At 43.7% G+C, this 21,120-nt stretch overlaps 1 protein-coding gene across 5 annotated transcripts in view; it reads right to left on the bottom strand.

The window, feature by feature from the left end:
• Positions 1-21,120, bottom strand: part of PALM2AKAP2 (PALM2 and AKAP2 fusion) — a 467,268-nt gene that overhangs the window by 213,604 nt on the left and 232,544 nt on the right. For all 5 annotated transcript variants that reach the window (XM_038770160.1, XM_038770164.1, XM_038770162.1 and 2 more), the window contains exons 5-6: positions 10,614-10,728; positions 9,832-9,853 (exon numbers count right to left, since the gene is read on the bottom strand). In XM_038770160.1, the coding sequence (XP_038626088.1) occupies positions 9,832-9,853; positions 10,614-10,728 (137 nt within the window). The remainder of the gene's footprint in view (positions 1-9,831; positions 9,854-10,613; positions 10,729-21,120) is intronic.

Below are 21,120 nucleotides of genomic sequence, written 5' to 3'. Positions count from 1 at the left end.
TGTATTTTAATTATCGATCTCCCTCTTTAGACTATATGCACCTTATGGGCAGGGGCTTTGATGGTGTCCACCAACTCTATCATATTGTATTTTCCCAACCTCAATAAATAACACTGAATGATGATTGATAGCTGCCTCAGGAGAAGAATCCTTTGTATTGCTAATGGGAAGAGGAGGAAACATATAAAGTGCATAGATACAAGACTGACACACAGGTAAAATGGAGGCTCTCAAGATGCATCTGCTTTGATTTTAGTACGGCCGCTAAGCAGATACAGGTGCATCTTTGTATCCCTTGGTTTACTGCTGCACAAAGCCTACAAACCTCCCCTTCAGAGAAACCCAATGCACTGCAGAATTGCAGTGAGGCCCAAATGACTTGCCTTGCTAGGGAAAATTAGCTGAAATTTGTGGGCATTTTGTAGCGAACCTAAGACTTCAACTTCCTCTCCACAAGCTGGTGCACATGCCTCCCTGTTTTTAGTCGTTTGATTTTCCACATATTAGTTCTTATCTTTCCAGCTCTTTCTCCTCCTTCTTTCCCTGGGCTTTGTTGGTGACTCTGAGTCTCCATTTCACCTTCCTCAGCTGCTCTAAGCTCCTTCTTCCAGCTCTGTTCTTTCCACTTTGGGTTCTGGCTCTGGAGGCATATTCCCAATTAACAATCTTTTCCTCACCTTCCTCCTTCACATCCCCACATTTGTACTTGCCAGTGGGACAGAGGGTGACTGGCTTTACTTTCCAATCCACCATACAACTACAGTAGAGCTTGGAATATATTTGTCTGTCAATAAGTATACCGCTAACTATTGTTAACCTCTCAACCCTACTAACATGTTCAGATAACGTTGCTGACAGTATTACTAACTGCATGCATAAAGATGACTGAGAATCCCAGTAGTGGATCCTGCCCCTTCCATTTCCTAGACAGTGACTGTAAATTTTTTTTTCAGGGTTTGCCACTGTGCAAGCCTCTTGATTTCTCCTATATTTAAATGTAACAATGTATAGCTATGGAGAGAAGTGTGCCTTTACCGTATAGGATCAGAAAGGAAATACACTGAATTACTATTAGAGTTGGTGTTTGGCAGCAGCTGGTTTCAGGCAGAGCCACAGGGTAGGCACTGAGGGGGTGAAGAAGCAGCCTGGCTTAGTGCATAAAGCCAGGGCCTGGGAGTCAGAAGGACCCGGGTTCTAATCCCGGCTCTGCCCCATGTCTGCTGTGTGACCTTGGGCAAGTCACTTCACTCCTCTGGGCCTCAGTTACTTTGTCTGTAAAATGGGGATTAAGAGTGTGAGCCCCGTGTGGGACAGGGACTGTGTCCGACCTGATTAACTTGTATCTACCCCAGTGTTTAGAACAGTGCTTGGCACATAGTAAGCACTTAACAAGTACCATGATTATTACTGTTCGATTCACCCTCTACAACTTTTTGGAAAGGGAAGGCTGATGGAGCTAGCTTACCCCACCCCTTAGAGCCAGAGAGTTGTCAGAGAGAGAACCGAGAGGGTGGCTCCACCTGTGGCCCACTGCTGGCAGGAGGAAGCTGATGAGGACACTACAGTGCTGTTTCTGATCCTCCTAGGGCATTGGGGGCTGACTCTGCACAGGGTCAGAGCACTAGTATGGTTCCGCTACCCACCACCTCGGGGCTCCATGGGGAAGAACTGACTACCTGCTTGGACCTGGATTAATCCAGGGGCCAGGCTGAGGTGTTGACCAGGGGTGGGATAGGGGGATGACACTGGAGCTGCTGCACTGGTGGTGAGAGCCCTGCACACTAACGGACCAGGCTCTGTAGTGGCAGCACTGGAGCTGGGTTGTTTCTGAGGAGGAAGAAGCCATGGCTGTGGCTGACAAATCCTAGTCCAAGAACAGTGGTGCTCATGTGGTCCCAAGGAGTGGCCCCTGCAGCTGCCATCCTGGCAAATCCTCGGACTTCCGAAGCAGCATAGAACTGAGGCAAAACAAGCATGGCTGAGTGGAGCGAGCACAGGCCTGGGACTCAGAAGGACCTGGGTTCTAATCCTGACTCTGTCAATTGCTTGCTGTGTGACTTTGGGCAAGTCACTTAACTTCTCTGTGCCTCAATTTCCTCAACTGTAAAATGGGGATACCTGTTCTCCCTGCTACATAGCCTGTTAGCCCCACGCGGGATAGGGACTGTGTCCGACCTAATTAACTTGTACCTTCCCCAGAATTTAGAACAGTGTTTGACACATAGTGAACACTTAACAAATATCATGAATAATTAATTGTGAGATGTCAGGATGGGGCAAGGTGAGCTACTCATAGCTGACCCCAGTGTCTAATAAGGACAGAAGGGCAGCAGTGGAGAAGGAGGAAGGCTCTCATCTTTTGGCACCTTTTCCTTATTATTTACATTTCTCATTTTTATTGTGGTACTTGATAAGCACTCACTGTGTGCTGAGCACTGTACTAAGCTCTGGAGTAAGATAAACAAGATAATCAGGTTGGACTCAGTCCCTGTCCTACTTGGAGCTCACACTCTAAAAAGGACTTCCCTTTCCATCTTCTTTCTCCTTCCCTCCCACCATCTCTTCTTCTCCTGTCCCTGCCTCCCATACCCCACCTCATCAAAGTTCTCACCCTCAACTTTGTCTCCACGCTCAAAGAGCTCAGGGTCACAAGCATGGAAGGAGCTCTTGTTTGGGGTGCCAATTTTCCAGGGACATCAAATCTGGCAAAGTCTCTGCTGGATGGAACTCCCAAGAATTAAGAAGGCCTGGCTGTAGAAGTCCAAAGAGTCAATTACTAGAGATCCACCTAATAAATCACCTCTCCCCATTTATTCCCGGCGTTGGAAACAGACCTCTGAGGGTGTGATCTGCCCACTGTCCCCACTTGCTGAAGCCCAGCCCTGAATTTTTTTCTTCCTTTAATGGTATTTGTTAAGTGCTTACTAGGCCTCAGGCACTGTACTAAGTACTGGGGCAGATACAAGCTAATCAGGTTAGACACAGTCCAGGTTCCACACTGGGGCTCACAGTCTTAGTCCCATTTTACAGATGAGGTAATTGAACCACAGAGAAGTTAAGTGACTTGCTCAAGGTAACACAGTAAACAAGTGGCAGAGCTGGGATTTGTACCCAGGTCTGGTCTGCCAGGGTACTAAGGATTAGTACCCAGATCCATGCTCTATCCATCAGGCAACACTGCTTCTCATGCTTAGGAATGATCTATCAAACCATAACAGACCTTTACTCAGAACCATGTGGCATTCAAAGAAGTAGCCAAGTCCAAAGGGTATTTTTCCAAAAAAGAAAGGTAATGTTTAATTTCCAGGCAGTAAGCACAATATCCATCTTTTTGAGTTGTCCTTCCCCACGGAGGGAGAATTTTCAGGTAGCTGCTTCTAACAATTATGCCGCTTTTGGGTTTTTTTATCATTTGAAACATTTTATCTCTTGGATTTCAACCAGGCATTCTTGCCTTGAGGCAAATGGGAAAAAGGAAAATTGGAAACAGCTAAGTGGTAAACAAGTCAAGTTGCTTGTTCATACTGTTCCCAGCTGTGGAATGATCATGTGGCTAGGCTTCATGTTTGACCTTCACCTAGCACCTCCCCAAATTACTGAGAGAGGGGAACAGTGGCAGCCACTTAGGACTGAGAGGGATTTCCTTTCTCTGGGTCAAAGCATTGTCTTTCTTTTGCTCCTCTTCCTCTCCTAGCTTACTGTTGACTTGTTACCAAAGTCGATTGCTATTTGGGTTTCACAAATGAAGATCTTGGATACAATTCAGAGGGGAGCTGCAAAAATGATTAAGTGTTTGGAAAAGGCTAAATAAACTGGTTCTATTTATTCCGGAGAAGAGAGTGGTGTGTGAGGCAGGATTTAATTACAATATTCAAATTTATGGAGGGTTCCAATTTGGATGGGGGAGGGGGTAGATTTGGGACTAGAACGGGCAGCTGTAGCCCCAGAATAGAGGCTGGAATGAACATTCTGGGCCCTGCTCAGCACTGTCCTCAGTGGATAACAGGCACTTCAGCCTGGGATTGGGAGTTCCAGTCCGTGCCTGACCCCGGCCCTTGCCAAGAATGGGTTGTCTGACTGGCCACAGTCTCTTTTTCTATCTTCAGTTTCATATGTTTCCGTGTTTCCTCTTCCCTGTATGTGTCTGGGTTTTTCCCCTCCCTGGCTCCATGGGTTCCTGTGTGTCTCATTTTTTCCTAGCCCTGCTCCTTTGGAGTCTCTCCCAGGTTCATCTTTTGCTCAGAATGAAAAGTGAGCACCTGTGACCAGAAGTTGATATTCTTTATGTTTTTTGCAGAGAGGAAAATGGACAGTGGGCTTACATTGCAGCATAAGGGATTTAATTTAGGTATTATGAAGAGCCTCAATACTATGTTGAGCGCTTACTGTGTGCAAAGCACTGGAGTAAGCACTTGGGAGAGTAAAATATAATAATAGACACATTCCCTGCCCACAAGCAGCTTAGTCTAGAGGACGAGGTTACAGTCTAGAGGATGAGCTTATAGTCTAGAGTTGTGAAACACTGGAGATTTATACCGTGGAAAGTTGTGGAATTTTCTCTGGAGATTTTAAAGAAAAGTTGAGTAGGATGGGGGGATGCTGACCTGCCTGTAGGCAAGGGATTGGATTAATGACCTCTCAAAGTCTCTTAGAGCCTTCTGGTTAAAAGAAAGAATAAAAAACAGTTTGTGTTTCAGAAACAAATGCTAGCCTTTTGCAAGCTGCCATTCAAGCAAAGGCAGAAAGAACATTTCTTCTTTCAGGTCTGAGGCTAAAGAGTTGAGAGGCATTTTTCCTAACCAAAGGATCATGTTCCAGGTTTTACTGAGTTATGTAAGGTTTTTCTAATGAGCAATGTTTTGGTAACTAGGCACATTAACACATCACTGATATTCATGAAGAGTGAATGCAAATAAAGATTGTACCAAAACCAATAAATGAAGAATAACCGGCCACTTTTTTCTAGCACTGAGCCAAAGACAGAAGTCGATTCTACTCTTTCCAAGCTTCGTGGGCCCAATTTTCAGCAAGTAGAGGTGGAGACCTTGAGTATAAGCAGCAGCTGAGGACATTTTTCTCAATCTTGCTCTCTACAGATGTATGTGTCCAACTGGCTGTGGGTTGGAATTTTCAGAATTGCTGGACTGCCAAATGTAGTGAGTGTTTAACCCACAAATAGGCTTGTAACTGCCTTTAGTCTTTGGGTGCCTTTTTTTGTTTTTTCCTTTATTTTTTATGCCCCGACCATAATGAGCTTTCTACTTATTTGTTTATTCTCCAGAGAGCCAATTTTTTTAATGGTATTTGGTTTTTTTTTATGGCATTTATTAAGCGCTTACTATGTGCAAAGCACTGTTCTAAGCGCTGGGGGGATACAAGGTGATCAGTTTGTCCCGTATGGGGCTCACAGTCATAATCCCCATTTTGCAGATGAGGTAACTGAGGCTCAGAGAAGTTAAGTGACTTGCCCAAGGTCACACAGCAGACATGTGACGGAGCCGGGATTTGAACCCATGACCTCTGACTCCAAAGCCCGGGCTCTTTCCACTGAGCCATGCTGCTTCTCCATAGTTAGGTGCTTACTATGTGTCAAGCACTGTGCTAAGCAATGGGGAAGATACAGTTTTATCAGGTGAAACAGAGTCCCTGTCCCACATGGGGCTCACAGCCTAAGTAGGAGGGAGAAAAGGAATTGAACTCCCATTTTACAGTTAAGGAAACTGAGGTACAGTGAAGTGACTTGCCCAAAGTCGCACAGCAGGACAATGACAGCCAGGATTAGAACCTAGGTCCTGTGACTCCCAGGCTTTATCCACTAGGCCATACTACTTCACAACTGTTAATGTAGATAGTAAAGTGGGACTTCAGGCAATGCTGCATCTTAGCTGAAATCCAGGAGACAACTATGGCTGACAGACCTACACAGAAATTTGGAAAAGAGCAGCTGCTTTGTAGGAGAAGCTTTGAGGGGATCATGAAACAAAGAGGCCAAAGCAAAAATAGTGTCAGGTGCTACAAACAAGAAATATGACAACACCAAAAACTAGTCTGGTTGGGGCACCAGTGTGGTCAAGACTGGGGATTCTGAATTAGCCTTTTTGGCCACCCATGCACCCATAAGTAAACACCACCAGTGGTGTAATCTTTACATTTGAAGAATAAATGTGTGCATGTGTGTCAGTATAGAATATAAGAATCTACAACCTGTAAAACAGCTGAATATAAATGGTCTGCTTAAGACCAAACCAAAAAATGCTGTGTAAAAATGAAATTAAAGGCTCTCTGATTTCATTTTCCCCATTGTAAAAAACAATGACAATAGTATCATTAAGCACTATGTGCCAAGCACTTTCCTAATCACTGGGGTAAATACAGGCTAATTATATTGGACACAGTCCCCATCCTACACAAGACTCACAGTCTAAATAGGTGGGAGTAGGATTATACATTTTACAAATGAGGAAGAGGAAGCACTGAGAATTTAAGGGACTTGCCCAAGATTACACAACTAGCAAATGGCAGAGTCGGGATTAGAACTCAGGTCCTCTGACTCCCGGGCCTGTGCTCTTTCTGCTAGACCACCCTGTTTCTGATGTAGCTGATGAATAATCGCATAAAGTAGGGAGCATTGTAATCAATCAATCAATCAATCGTATTTATTGAGCACTTACTGTGTGCACAGCACTGTACTAAGCACTTGGGAAGTACAAGTTGGCAACACATAGAGACAGTCCCTACCCAACAGCGGGCTCACAGTCTAGAAGGAGGAGACAGAGAACAAAACTAAACATACTAACAAAATAAAATAAATAGAATAGATATGTACAAGTAAAATAAATAGAGTAATAAATATGTACAAACATATATACATATATACAGGTGCTGTTGGGAAGGGAAGGAGGTAAAACGGTGGGGATGGAGAGGGGGAGGAGGGGGAGACGAAGGAGGGGGCTCAGTCTGGGAAGGTCTCCTGGAGGAGGTGAGCTCTCAGTAGGGCCTTGAAGGGAGGAAGAGAGCTAGCTTGGCGGATGTTGGGAGGGAGGGCATTTCAGGCCAGGGGGATGAAGTGGGCCGGGGGTCGACAGCGGGACAGGAGAGAACGAGGCATGGTGAGGAGATTAGCGGCAGAAGAGCGGAGGGTGCGGGCTGGGCTGTAGAAGGAGAGAAGGGAGGTGAGGTAGGAGGGGGCGAGGTGATGGACAGCCTTGAAGCCGAGGGTGAGGAGTTTCTGCCTGATGCGCAGATTGATTGGTAGCCACTGGAGATTTTTGAGGAGGGGAGTAACATGCCCAGAGCATTTCTGGACAAAGACGATCCGGGCAGCAGCATGAAGTATGGATTGAAGTGGGGAGAAACACGAGGATGGGAGATCAGAGAGAAGGCTGATGCAGTAGTCCAGATGGGATAGGATGAGAGCTTGAACGAGCAGGGTAGCGGTTTGGATGGAGAGGAAAGGGCGGATCTTGGCAATGTTGCGGAGCTGAGACCGGCAGGTTTTGGTGACGGCTTGGATGTGAGGGGTGAATGAGAGAGCGGAGTCGAGGATGACAACAAGGTTGCGGGCTTGTGAGACAGGAAGGATGGTAGTGCCGTCAACAAAGATGGGAAAGTCAGGGAGAGGGCAGGGTTTGGGAGGGAAGACAAGGAGTTCAGTCTTGTATAATGGTATATGGCATAATGGTGGGATATTTCAGGGTTGTTCAGAATCCAAACTGGCAGTAGCAATATACTGGCTAAAGGCTATCCTGAGACTTTTTTGTTTGGTTATTTTTGTCTTTACACTTTTGCTTGAATAGATGACACCTAGAGGATTTTTTCAATGGTATTTGTTAAGCACTTATTATGTGCCAGGCACTGTACTAAGCTCTGGAGCAGATGAAAACTAATCAGGTCGACACAGTCCTTGTCCCACATGGGGCTTACAGTCTTAATCCCCATTTTACAGATGTGGTAACTAAGGCACAAAGAAGGTCACACAGCAGACAAGTGGCAAAACTGGGATTAGAACCCTAATTAGCATCCCAGGATCACAACAATAATGGCTTTGAAGTCAAACAGCCCCTGGGAACATAGTGGCTAATTGGGATGCTACTCCTTGGCCATAGCTTCTTCTGTCTCTCTCCTCCCCTCCCTCTGTACTTACCAAGTGCTTAGTACAGTGCTCTGCACACAGTAAGTGCTCAATAAATACGATTGAATGAATGAATCAAAGCAATCAATGGTATTTATTGAGTGCTTTCTGTGCTTTCCCCCTCCTTCCTCTCCCCCTCCTCCCCCTCCCCATCCCCTCCACCTTACCTCCTTCCCCTCCCCACAGCACCTGTATATATCTATATATGTTTGTACGTATTTATTACTCTATTTATTTTATTTGTACATATTTATTCTATTTATTTTATTTTGTTAATATGTTTTGTTTTGTTCTCTGTCTCCCCCTTCTAGACTGTGAGCCCACTGTTGGGTAGGGACCATCTCTATATGTTGCCAACTTATACTTCCCAAGCGCTTAGTACAGTGCTCTGCACACAGTGAGTGCTCAATAAATACGATTGAATGAATGAATCCTTCCAAGCTAAACTGGTGTCCTTCATTATAGCACATTAAGCATGGATTGGATAACCATGTTAGCTAAAGTAAAAGTTATAATATAAATGATGTTTTAAAGTTGACAGGTTAAACATAGAGCCACTTTTCACAGAATGCTTTCTGAGAGGTTGCCTAGAATAAGAAAATCATAGCACCTTTTTCTCAAAATCTAAAATATTTTATGGATTAGATTGGATTGAATGACACCCACATCTCATATATACTGACTTCTCTAACAGACAGAGAAACTATAGGAGAGATTTAGTGATATAGTGAGTAATGGGCAGAGTTGAGAAAAAAATGCTGGTCTGCTATCTTCTAGGATGCTGGTTCATCCACTAGCTGAGTCCGTTGTGGGTAGGGACCATCTCTATATGTTGCCGATTTGTACTTTCCAAGCACTTAGTACAGTGCTTGGCACACAGTAAGTGCTCAATAAATACGATTGACTGAATGACTGAATAATGATATCCACGGATTTTGAGCTAAAATGAGAACCAAACTGAATCTTATGGCAAGTTGTAGGTAATGTATATCACAACTGCCCTATGAGCATATATCAAGCATGGAGAAATGCATGTTGGTAAATTTGGGACCTGGTCACTTATCAAGAGTAATTTGGAATTGAAATTAAAACTCTTTCAGGTCCCAATTCTCTTTAATACTAGAAAGAGGTGGCTTTCTGATTCACAGGAACAAATCTAGGTGCCTTGAGGTTGTTTCAACTGAAGAAAAAGGTTTTGGGGATCGTTTTCTGGATTCCAACTGATCAACAACAAGACATTGGTATTCAGAACTATAAATAACCATGATTAATAATGATAATGAAAATAATGAGGCTAATGATAATATAGTACTTTGTTTTTGCCAAGTACTTTGCACCGAGAAACCCTAGCACTCTGTGGGCATTTCTTAATTCATTCTCAATGACCCATGAGGTCAGGGATAAGATTATTAGCCCCATTTTACCAATGAGGAAGCTGAGACCCAGAGAAGTCAAAGACATCAAGTCGGTTAAATTCCCTCAAAAGATGGGGATTTTCCAATGAAGAGACACAATTATGACATTTTGCTGCTTTCCACACTCCTCTGTTTTCTCTCATTCCAAACTAGTGAATCACATTTTCCATTATGAGATGAAGCATGCTGAAAGAAATCCCTCTCTCTTTCGTTTAACTAATGGGCTTTCAGTGTTCTTAAATCTAAATATTTTGCTATGAATAATGAGTGGTCCAGATTACTTACCTTCATCCTTATTTGAAAAGCTCTGTGGAAACAAAAAAATGGAAAACCATTAAGTTTCTGATGAATATTAGCATCTTGGTTTAGGTCTGCCTTCAATAGCTAACTATTCGCTAGGAAATGTGGATTTTTAATCCTGGGATTCATTCACATGGCATGAGGCCCATAAGACACGTGACATTATGTGGACACTGTCAAGAATTGAATAGTTACAGGGGGAAGACCATATTTTCATGCCAATTCTATTCTATAATCACATGTCTGCCAATTCCTGCTTTCATCAATCAATGGTATTTACTGAGCACTTACTAAGTACAGAGCACTGTACTAAGCACTTGGAAGAGTACAATACAATGGAGTAGGTAGACAAGATTCCTAGCCACAAGGAGCTTATGGACTAGAGGGGGATACAGACTTTAAAAAAAATGACAGATGGATACACACATAAATGCTGTGGGGGCGAGGGAGGAGTGGATATCAAAGAACTTAAGGGCAGATCCAAGTGAGTAGGTGATGCATAAGGGAATTCAAATAGGGGAAGTGAGGGCTTAGTCAGGGAAGGCCTCTTGGAGGAAATGTGATTTTAATAAGGCTTTGAAGGTGGAGAGAGTGGTGGTCTGTTGTACATGAAGGGGGAAGCAGTTCAAGGCCAGAGGGAGGATGAGGGTGAGAAGTCGGAGGTGAGAAAGATGAGATCGAGATAGAGTGAGCAATTTCATGCATCTCCAGCAACTTTTAAATATTTTTTCTGGCTGGATCATTCATAGAAAGTGTGTTATCTTCACCTTTTGAAAGTCCTCGAAGGATTTCTCTGTCTCCTTTAATTTCTCTAGGATGAGTTTCTCTTTGGCAGATATCTGAGACTCTTCACTTTCTAGCTTCTCTATTTCCTGCTCCAGCCTAGAAGACACAATACAAAAAAGATAGGTTAGTCAGTTGTGGGATTCACTAAAAACAGCATTTTTTACTTCCTAGGTAAACAGTAGCAACCTAGATACATGCATTTCACATTGCACTGAATTACCAGCGAAGGGTTTGCATTACAGGTTGTCTGGTATTTTCCATTTTAAGGAGTGAGAAATCGCTAATAGAAAACAAACTCTGCTCTGCTTTGGAAGCGTGTGGGCTATAAGTTACAACAAATTTTGAAGTCTCTCTCTGTCCCCACTGGTTGTACATGCATATGTCTCTCAGGAGATGACCCATGCTTATAGAAAATAGAGAATTATATTTTGGGGAATAAATAGACTCAGATCCTTTAACCCAGAACCCAACAGCTGCGGAAATTTGGGAAGGGGATCATTCAACATTCAGATTGCATACTTTTCACAAGGGTAGGATTTTCTAATCAAGATAAGCTGAGAGACTCTTGCCCTTTCATCATGGGGTTTTTCCAACTGGGGTCCATCCAGAAAGAGCAGGAACCGTGACAGGCTGTGTTCTGGGAGCCTTCAGATTGTTTGGCGAGTTCTATTATGGCTATTGCTACCCCCTTCTCCTCAGGATTCTCCTCCTGCCCACAAAATAGAACATGATCTGAAATCTCAGGACATTCCCCCAAATCAGTGGTCACTGGAGAATCATTTATTATTTATTATTTATTATCATTTATTATTGTCTGTCTCCCCTTCTAGGCTATAAGCTCGTTGTGGGCAGGGATCGTTTCTACCAACTCTGTTGTACTGTACTCTTCCAAGGGCCTAGTACAGTGCTCTGCACACGGTAAACACTCGATATACTCCAATGATGATGATGATGTTGAAGACATGTTCTTAAAGTCACCACATCCCTTCATGGGAGGGGTGGAGGTGAAGAAATATAGGCATGCTGCTACTCTTGATTCAAGGGAAGGGGTTTTGGGGAACTCCAAATCTGCCCCCGCTGAAACCTGGAACTCACGTCGGGAAGGGGCAGCAGGAATGTTCAAATGCAGTTTTCTTTGTCCCAAGCCCAAGAATGCTAGTTTTCCTGAACCTGTTGGCAGAGTAGCAGAGGGATGTGAATGCTCCTGTAGTCTGCCCTGGACCTAATAGAGTCCCTGTTTGACCTGCCCCTTTACCCCTTGGGAGCTCCAGGTTCTGTGGGGCAGGACTGAGGTTTAGCAACAACTCTGGGCTGTGATAGTCACATCAGAGAATCTCGCAGATCCCCAGGCCATTCTGGGGTGTGGTACTGAGGCAGGAATTCCATGCTGCAGCTCCACCCCTACTTCGGGGTCAGAAATCTACGGACCATGTGCCTAGGTGAAACTCAGCTGTAAAGGGAATCCCGGGTGGGTCCCGAATTCTCCCCCAGCCTAGCCAAGATCTGCTTCACGTCATCTGTGCTGGGGAGTGGTAAAATATCATATGGATATCTGGGTGTTCACCCTCTAGACTGTAAGCTCCCCCTGGGTAGGGAACAGGTCTACTCACTCTGTTGTATCATAATAATAATAATAATAATAATAATGGTATTTGTTAAATGTGTCAGGCACTGTACTAAGCGCTGGGGTGGATACAAGCAAATCAAGTTGGACAAAGTCCCTGTCCCATGCGGGGCTCACAGTCTCAATCCCCATTTTACAGATGAGGTAACTGAGGATCAGAGAAGTGAAGTGACTTGCCCAGGGTCACACCACAGCCAAGTGGCAGATCTGGGATTAGAACCCATGATCTTCTGTGAGCTTGTTGTGGGCAGGGATTGTCACTGTTTATTGTCACATTGTACTTTCCCAAGTGCTTAATATAGAGCTCTGCACACAGTAAGTGCTTAATAAACATGACTGAATGAATGAATGACTCCCAGCCTGTGCTCTATCTGCAATGTCGTACTCTCCCAAGCACTTAGTACAGTCCCCATGGTTTCAGCTTCAAAACTCAGAGTTGAGTGACTATGGCCCTAGAGCCAACTGTGGCCTAGTCGAGGACTCCAGTGGACCTCACTGTCCCTCCCCAATGTGTCTTCCTCTTTTCCCTGAACACTTTTGAGGGAGTGGGTGAGCAAGAAATGGCAAGAAATGACTAGCTCTGAGGGTGCAATTGTATAATCTTAACTCTGAGGAGAACTGAACAGTTTACATTGGCATTTGCAAATTACAAAGAACACACTTTTACAAAATACTTGTTAGCCTTCTTAACTCACAACTAGTGGCTGTGGCCCTGACACTCTGCAGCAGGTGTCATAGGCTCAAGAGCTGGTGGTGTCTGTGGAGTAGGTGTCATAGATTTGATATTGAGCCCTTTTACTAAAGCAGGAAATGCTACTGTATTTTATTTTTATGCCAAAGATTCCAAAATTCTAAGCCCAGGGTCCTGGGAAAAATCAGAGTGGAATCTGGCTTAGAGGGGGTGAATAGAAAGATATTTTCAGTGCTAAAAATAAAAGATCAGCAGGAAGTATAATTTATCTAGAAGGTTAATGTAGTCTCTTTGGGATGTGACAGTTATGCATAATACATCTCACCTATTTGTTTACTGCCTCCAGAACAGGCAGAAATAAAAGATGGATGTAAATCTGTGAGGAAGCAGGGCACACAACACATACTGCAGTTCTGGGCTTTATCCACTAGCCAAGAAATTATAAGCAAGACTAAGGATCTTAAAGGAATAAGAAACAACCTCAGACAATGGTAAAGAACCTAAACGGCCACCTAAAAGTCCACCCATAAATAGTTTGGACGGGGTAAACATGTCCACTCACTTTTCCCCCCAGCTCTGACACCCTTGGAGCCCTACCCAACTTCACCCTCACATTCAAAAGAAAAAGTTAGTGTCCCCACTTCCAATCTATTTATTGGGTGGATTTTAAAGGGGATGCTTGAGAATTATGGTGGCCTTGTGGAAAAGACCAGAGGAAAGTGGGGAGTGTTGTTACCAGATGTCTCACGTAAGGATTTGGAGTTTCTGGCCTGCCATTTGAAAAGCCTACAGTGGGAAGTAGCGGGAAGGGTCTGAGAGTTATCCTGGCAGTTGTACCACAGCAGCAACAGAGAAGCGGAGGAGTGGAGGAAGAGGCAGTGTAGCGTCCTCTTCCGCTCCTCCTCTTCCTCAGCGGTGGCACAGTGTCTGAGAGGCCCACTTTCCAGTCATCTCCAGGAGGTTTCCAGAGCGAATGTAATTATGGGGTGGTGCCATGCCCAAAGCCTCTAGGATGGTATCCCAACTGTCACCATCCAGGCTGTAGCTTCATTATTCTCCACCGCTATTGCTATGGTCCTGCTGGAGGCTTGACTGTTATGTTCCCTGCCACACTTAGAGTGGGAGGACTCATGCAGTGACTTGGGCTTTGTAACAGAGGGAGAGGTAAGTAGTGCCTCTATGGATCTGTGTAGTGTGTTCATGTATGTGTGTGAGTGTGTATGTGCATCACTTTCCCTCTCCATCCTTTGTTTTATCATCTGGTCCCACCCTTACTTTATTTCCCCCATCTAAAATGGACAGTGGCAGCAAACAAAAAAACGGACCCTTAGAGGCATGTGAGGTCAAATACCATATAAAGTGATGTCATTTAGGCACTTTTTTTTTTGGTATTTGTTAAGTGCTTACTATGTCCCAAGCACTGTCCTACTATGTCCTAAGTGCTGGGGTGGATACAAGCAAATGGGGTAGGACACAGTCCCTGTCCCACGAGAGGCTCATTTTACAGATGAGGTAACTGAGGCACAGAGAAGTGAAGTGACTTTCCCAAGGTCACACAGCAGACAAGTGGCGGAGCTGGGATTAGAATCCATGAGCTTCTGACTCCCAGGCCCGTGCGCTATCCACTACACCATGCTGCTTCTATTTTTGTGTCCCTCCCTCTGATTCTGCCTGAATCTGCCCAAACTGAGTGTTTCTCTGTGGCATCCTGTGTTCTTCTCCCGGCTCCCTCTGAACATGGCCCAGTGGGTGCTCAGTGAATGCTATTACTGCTACCTCAGCTTTGTACCCATCCTTGTGCCTAATTAGCTTTTTACCACACCACAAAACCGGCTCCAAATCACTAGGCCCTGCTAAATGGAGAGGATTTCAATATGGGGTTGAGAAGAATCAAGCTCAATCAAATAAACACGATGAGCATTTTGATTCTCTGGGTGTGGTATGGTATGTTATCATTCTGTTTAAACAAATAAGTTTAAAAGCCGCTCAGATGCTTATCTTGATTTATTGACTGTTCAGTGAGTGGGACTTTAAGCATGCTATTGAGGATAGAAAGGAGAATAGGAACACTGTAGGTATGCCTGGTTGTTTTGCAACTGGATACATTCCCACGGGGTCAGCTCCTTGAATTCAACCATCTTTGTGATCACAGAAGTACATTTCAGGGAAAACACTTCAATGCCTTTCCACCCCACATTGCCATTTTGATATTCAAGGCAGGGTGTTGTCTAAATCCAAGATGTCTAAAGATCAATTAATCAGTCATATTTGTTGAGTGCTTACTGTGCACAAAGCACTGTACTAAACACTTGGAAGAATACAATATAACAGAGTCGGTAGGCACGTTCCCTGTTGACAAGGAACTTACAATCTATAGACTGACCTTGGCCCAGTTTCTCTCATACCATAATTCAGCAGCAGCAGCAAGAAAAACAACAGGCTTGAATGGTGCTTTGACTTCCTCTCCTATCTTCTTGTGACCCCTCCCTTCTCTTCCTGGCTGCCCTCAGAGTTAACAGTATTTTAATGGTATTTGTTAAGTATTTACTGTGTGGCAGGCATTCTACTAAGCACTGGGGTAGATACGAGCTAATCAGGTTAGGCACAATCCCTGTCCCACATGGAGCTCACGGTCTTAATCCCCATTTTACAGATGAGGTAAAAGAGGCACAGAGAAGTTAAGTGACTTGCCCAAGGTCACACAGCAAGCAATTCGTAGAGTCAGGATTAGAATAAAGTCCTCTGACTCCCAGGGGCCTGACTCCCAGTCCTGTGACCTTTCCACTAGACCACACTGCTTCTCAAGTCACTTTGCTTGGGAAGCAGCATGGCCTAGTGGATAAAGCAGAGCCTAGGAAGTCAGAAGGACCTGAATTCTAATCCCAGCTCTGCCACTTGTCTGCTGTGTGACCTTGGGCAAGTCACTTCACTTCTCTGGGCTTCAGTCACCTCATCTGTAAAATGGGGATTAAGATTGTGAGCCCTATGTGGGACAGGGACTGTGTCCAATCTGATTATCTTGTATCTACCCCAGCACTTAGAACATCGTTTGACACATAATAAGCGCTTAACAAATATCATCATCATCATTCACTTCGCCATGAGTCAGTTTCCTCATCTTTAAAATGGGGACTGAAATAACTGTTCTCCTTCCTACTTTGACTGTGAGCCCTGTGTGGGAAAGTGACTTTGTCTGATTCACATATCTACCCCAGCATTTAGTACACTGCTTGGCACACAGTAAACACTTAACAAATGCTACTATTATCATTATTATTATTATCATTATCATTTCTACCTCTCTCAGTCTCTCTCTCTCTTTGACTCCATCCCCTGGAGGCCCCACCCCTTCTTGGCTTTTGGTCATCAAGAATCTGATCACTTTAACTACAACAGACCAGAGGCTCAGCTAGTCCAGCTTTTTCACTTGGGTAAACTACTCACTCTGAGTCATCATTGCCTGGGAATATCTTCCACTTCATTAGCAATCTATCCAATCTTCCACCCTCCTCCTGAATCTGGCACCCTGTTCACCAAGCTCTGTTCACTGTCGCTTACTTAACTGTTCACTGTGATTGCTTTCTGGCCAGCACTATGTGATTCAGCCCCCCCTACAACCACAGAGGTATCACATTCACTAACTGAGGCAGATGGTTTTGGTCAATTTCATTAATTGTCAGAACAAAGATACTGAAGAAACTGGGTTTACCTCCATGAAAGATGGCATTCCCCACAAATCAGCACATCAGTGGCTCATTTTCCGGCTTTCCCCTGTCTGCTTGTGCCCTAGTCAGAAGACCTTTCTGGAGAGTCCCCAGGAGGTGACTGCCATCACTAGAGAGAAGGCTCTTAATCTTCCTTTCTCACCTCTGTGAAACCATGGTAAGTGTCCAGGAATGTCATTCAGGGTGTGGGGATATGATGGGATGAGGGAAGATTTAGGGGAGGTTTGAAACATTCACAGAAACACTCTTGGTGGACACACACATATACACACACATACACCATGAAGAGCAAGCAAGTTCATGCAATGGAAAGCTATGGAAAGCTTTTGAGAACATCAGCAGAATACAAAGAGATTCTGATAGGACTTAGTTACAGGTGCTTGGTTCCTGTCTACTCACTAACCTTAAAGAACTGGAATTTCAGAGCTGAGCTGTCAAGTGAAGGTGCCTGCCAGAATAAGACACTTAGGAATACTGAGTGATACTGGGAAGATAAGACACAGTGGCTACTATGTATTTCCAAAATATGCTAGTTATTTAGGGCAGCCACTAATCGACAGAACCACACTTCATTAAGGACTGAAGAAAAACTCTTGGCAGTTTTAAAGTGTTAGACAACATTGTCACTATTCACCTTTGTAAATGAGACCTGGGCCCAACAATAGACGGACAGGGTGTCCACCCGCCTGCTAGGCTCAGTGAGGAGGAGTTTCTACGTGTTTTCTTCTTTATGTACTTTTTTGCAGGCAAACAATTGTACACTATGTTCAATATGGGTGGCATTGCCACTTTAGAATGAACTGCTAGGGCAGAATTGGACACCGCAGGTATGCTATGTTATTTCATTGAGAATGCTTATCTCTGGCTGTGGCTTGGACTAGCTTCTAGAAGCAGGTCCTGTCACCTGAATACTGCTTTGCTCATCTAGGCTCCTCAGTGCTCTACACACTGTTGCTGCCAAGTGGGTAGAGCTTGGCCCCTTCCTCACTTTTTCACACCCCTCTCTGCCTTTGCTAGTTTGTCATCATAAAATCATTGCTGATGCCTGTCCTACAGTGCCAATGGGGGCCAAACGATGATTATAGGGCCTGCCAATCACAATTAAATAACACGCAGGAGGCAGTGTGGTCTAGTGGAAACAGCATGGAATTGGGAGTCAGGAGGCCTAGGTTCTAATCCCAGCTCTGCCACTGACGTGGTTTAGTGGAAAAAGCCCGGGCTTGGGAGGCAGAGGTCGTGGATTCTAATCCCGGCTCCACCACTTATCAGTTGTGTGACTTTGGGCAAGGCACTTAACTACTCTCTCTGTGCCTCAGTTACCTCATCTGTAAAATGGGGACTGTGAGCCCCATGCAGGATAACCTGATCACCTTGTATCTACCCCAGTGCTTAGAACAGTGCTTGGCACATAGTAAGCACTTAACAAATACCATTATTATTATTATTATTATTATTATTTGCTAGGTGAACTTGAGCACATCACTTAACTTCTCTGTGCCTCGGATTCCTCTTCTGAACAATGAAGATCAAATACCCATTCTCCCTCCATCTTAAATTGTGAGCCCCACGTAGGATAGGGTCTTTGTCCAATTTAATCATCTTGTATATGCCCCAGGCTTAGCACACCCTAAGCACTTAATAAATGCCATAATTATGATTAATAACATCAGTTTTGCATTGAAATGAGAGGATCATCTCTCTTGAAATTCCAGATCTGCTTGCTAAAATGCTCAATTGATAATGATTAAAACTCCTACTGTTTCCTGCTATTTGTGCATTTTGGGAGAAATCTCAAAATGAGGGCACTATGAGGAAGATTTTTCTTTTTAGTATCATTGATCTATCTATCCTCTCCTCTAACTATTAATAGGATGCCAGAAGTCTATTTAAGACATAAAGCTTCTTCTGACTGGGATGGAAGCTGGTTTTGATGATTATTTTCAGTTCTTGATTCGTGATAATTAATCATACTAGTCTAAAATCTGTGCTAAGAGAATTAGGCCTTTTAGATGGGTGCTCTTCTGGTAGAAGAGGTCTTCTATCAAAGCCATCCAACTGGGTGACTACCAATGGGGCTTATAGGCACCCAGAAGAATGAGGTTTAATCCTACTCTGGGAAAGATAGATTTTATCCACCTATCAAACAGATTTTGGGTTTTGGTATCTCTGTTTAGTTTGACATCCAATCAGGTCAGTGTTCCTGTGGTTCAAGGGGCATTTTAAATCTTCTTTTTCCATGGAATGTGGAGCTGGTATCAACCTTTAGCTTCCCCAGATAGAACTTCCTTGGTTCTAAACCCTAAATGCCCAGCAAGAAGGTTGCTTGGTTCAACCTACCCCTTTTCAAAATGTGCTATGCCAGGGCTGCTGCTCAGATTTTCCTTTGTTTAGATGTGGCTGAGCTCGGCCAGGGAAGATTCTAGGGGAGTGAATTGGTTTTAATGCCGTCCCTCCCCATATACCAGATAGTGGCCTTGGTCTCTCTAGGAGGTGATGTTGCATGTGTTTGCAATTCTAAAAGGGGGTAGAGACAAGAGGGATGAGGACAGAACATCCCCGCTGCCATCCAGATCTCCTTGATCTTTTTCTTTTCCCCTTTGACGGGAATTTTCAAAGGGAGATGCTCTGTATCTTTGTGTTGGCTCCCTTCTTGGTAACTGGCAGGAGATTAGAATTGATGAGGATCTTGCCCTCTGAACTTTGCAGAGAGCAGGGTCTTTGACAGGCTCTATCCCTTGTCAGCTCTTGCAAATGGAACCAAGGGGTGCTACTGCTAAGCCAGAAAGCTAAAGGATGCTAGATTGTAACCCTGCTGATGGCTTTGTACTGCAGGAGGCGGGAGGCATTTTTCTCGGCCAAAGAGGAATTTTAAAGCCAAAATGTATACATGTAATGAGCCAGATTCTCCTTCGGTTCTCTCCAGGCGACACTGAATGCCAAGGACTTGGGCACTGGGAAAAGGAGAGTGTTTTGTATCTGTGTGAGCTGAGATTTTAAAATCTACTGACCTCTTTCCTTTAGATTTAGGGAGATGTATAATATCCCCTTCTACATAGCTATCTCCTCTTTCACTCTTTTCTCCACTCTCGTGTGTTTGAACTATCTGGCCAAAGACATAGCCCGCAAACCTCCTCCACTGTTGCCAGGTTCATCTACAAGCCTAATTTCAGGAAATCCTATCATAGATTCTGAATGACAACCAGTTTACTGAACTAATTCCACCTTTTTCTTGGAATGTCAATGCTCTGTACTTTCGTTTCCTGAGAAACCATTTTAAGGGAATGGGCATTGTCCAGCCATAGTTCCCCATATTTTTAAACTCTATTATTTCCCTCTATTTGTAATTTATTTTAGTGTTTGTTTTCCCAGCTAGATTGTAAACTCCTCGAGAGCAGAGATCATGTCTGCTAACTCTACTGTACTTTTCAAAGGGCTTAATACAGTGCTCAGCACAAAGTGCTCAATAATAATAATTGTGGTATTTGTTAAGAGATTACCATGTGCCAAGTATTGTACTAGACGCTGGGGTCCACACTAGTTAATCAGATTGGACACAATCCTTGCCTCACAAGGGACTCATGGTCTAAGGGGGACCAGGTATTTAATCCCCATTTTATAGTTGAGGAAACTGAAGCAAAAATAAGTTAATTTAATCATTCAATACTATTTATTAAGCACTTACTATGTGCGGAGCACTGTACAAAGCTCTTGGGAGAGTACAATAGAACAGAATTAGTGGGCACGTTCCTTGCTTTACAGTCTGGAATTAATTGAATTGCCCAAAGTCACACAGCAGGCAAGTGGCAGAGCTGGGACTACAAATCAGGTCCTCTGTCTCACAGGTCTATGCTTCTTAATGCTATTAATTGATTATGTACAGAAATAGGTGGGTTTAAACTGATGTGATGATACAATGTCATTGGGAAAATGGAAAAAAGATTTGCTTCCATGGTGCTCACATAAATAGTTTTCATGCAGAATATTCATAAAAAATATTCTTCTTTAGGTGAACAAATTTGGATTCACATTACTGTTTGGTTCCCTGCTGTTAAAGAAATTTAAATTGACCTTTCACATAAACTCAGGATTTCCATTTTACCTTGCAAAGGAAAAGAACCTTCCCCGGTTGCTTTATGCCAGCAGAAAACTAAAGGTCATTAAAAATGTTTTGGAGGATCATTTGCCATTAATAGTGTGAAATATTTAGAAAATAATTCTCTCTTTTGGAAGGAGAGCTGATTTTAAATTACTTTGTCCTAGATGTTACAATCAAGATGATATTAAATTCAATATTGATAAAATATTTTTGGCTTTCTCTTTTATTAATGTATGCTTATCTAGACCCTGAGCTTGATTGATTGAATATTAGATAGGTCAATCACCTCTGCTTTCAAAGATGCCAACGTTAATGTATTGGAAAAAGGTGACAGATATCCATGACAAAAAAA

This window comes from Tachyglossus aculeatus, chromosome X3, assembly GCF_015852505.1.
Source record: "Tachyglossus aculeatus isolate mTacAcu1 chromosome X3, mTacAcu1.pri, whole genome shotgun sequence".
Taxonomy (NCBI): Eukaryota; Metazoa; Chordata; class Mammalia; order Monotremata; family Tachyglossidae; genus Tachyglossus; species Tachyglossus aculeatus.
Note: the sequence above shows the minus strand (reverse complement) of the source record. Positions and strands in the feature narration are given on the sequence as shown.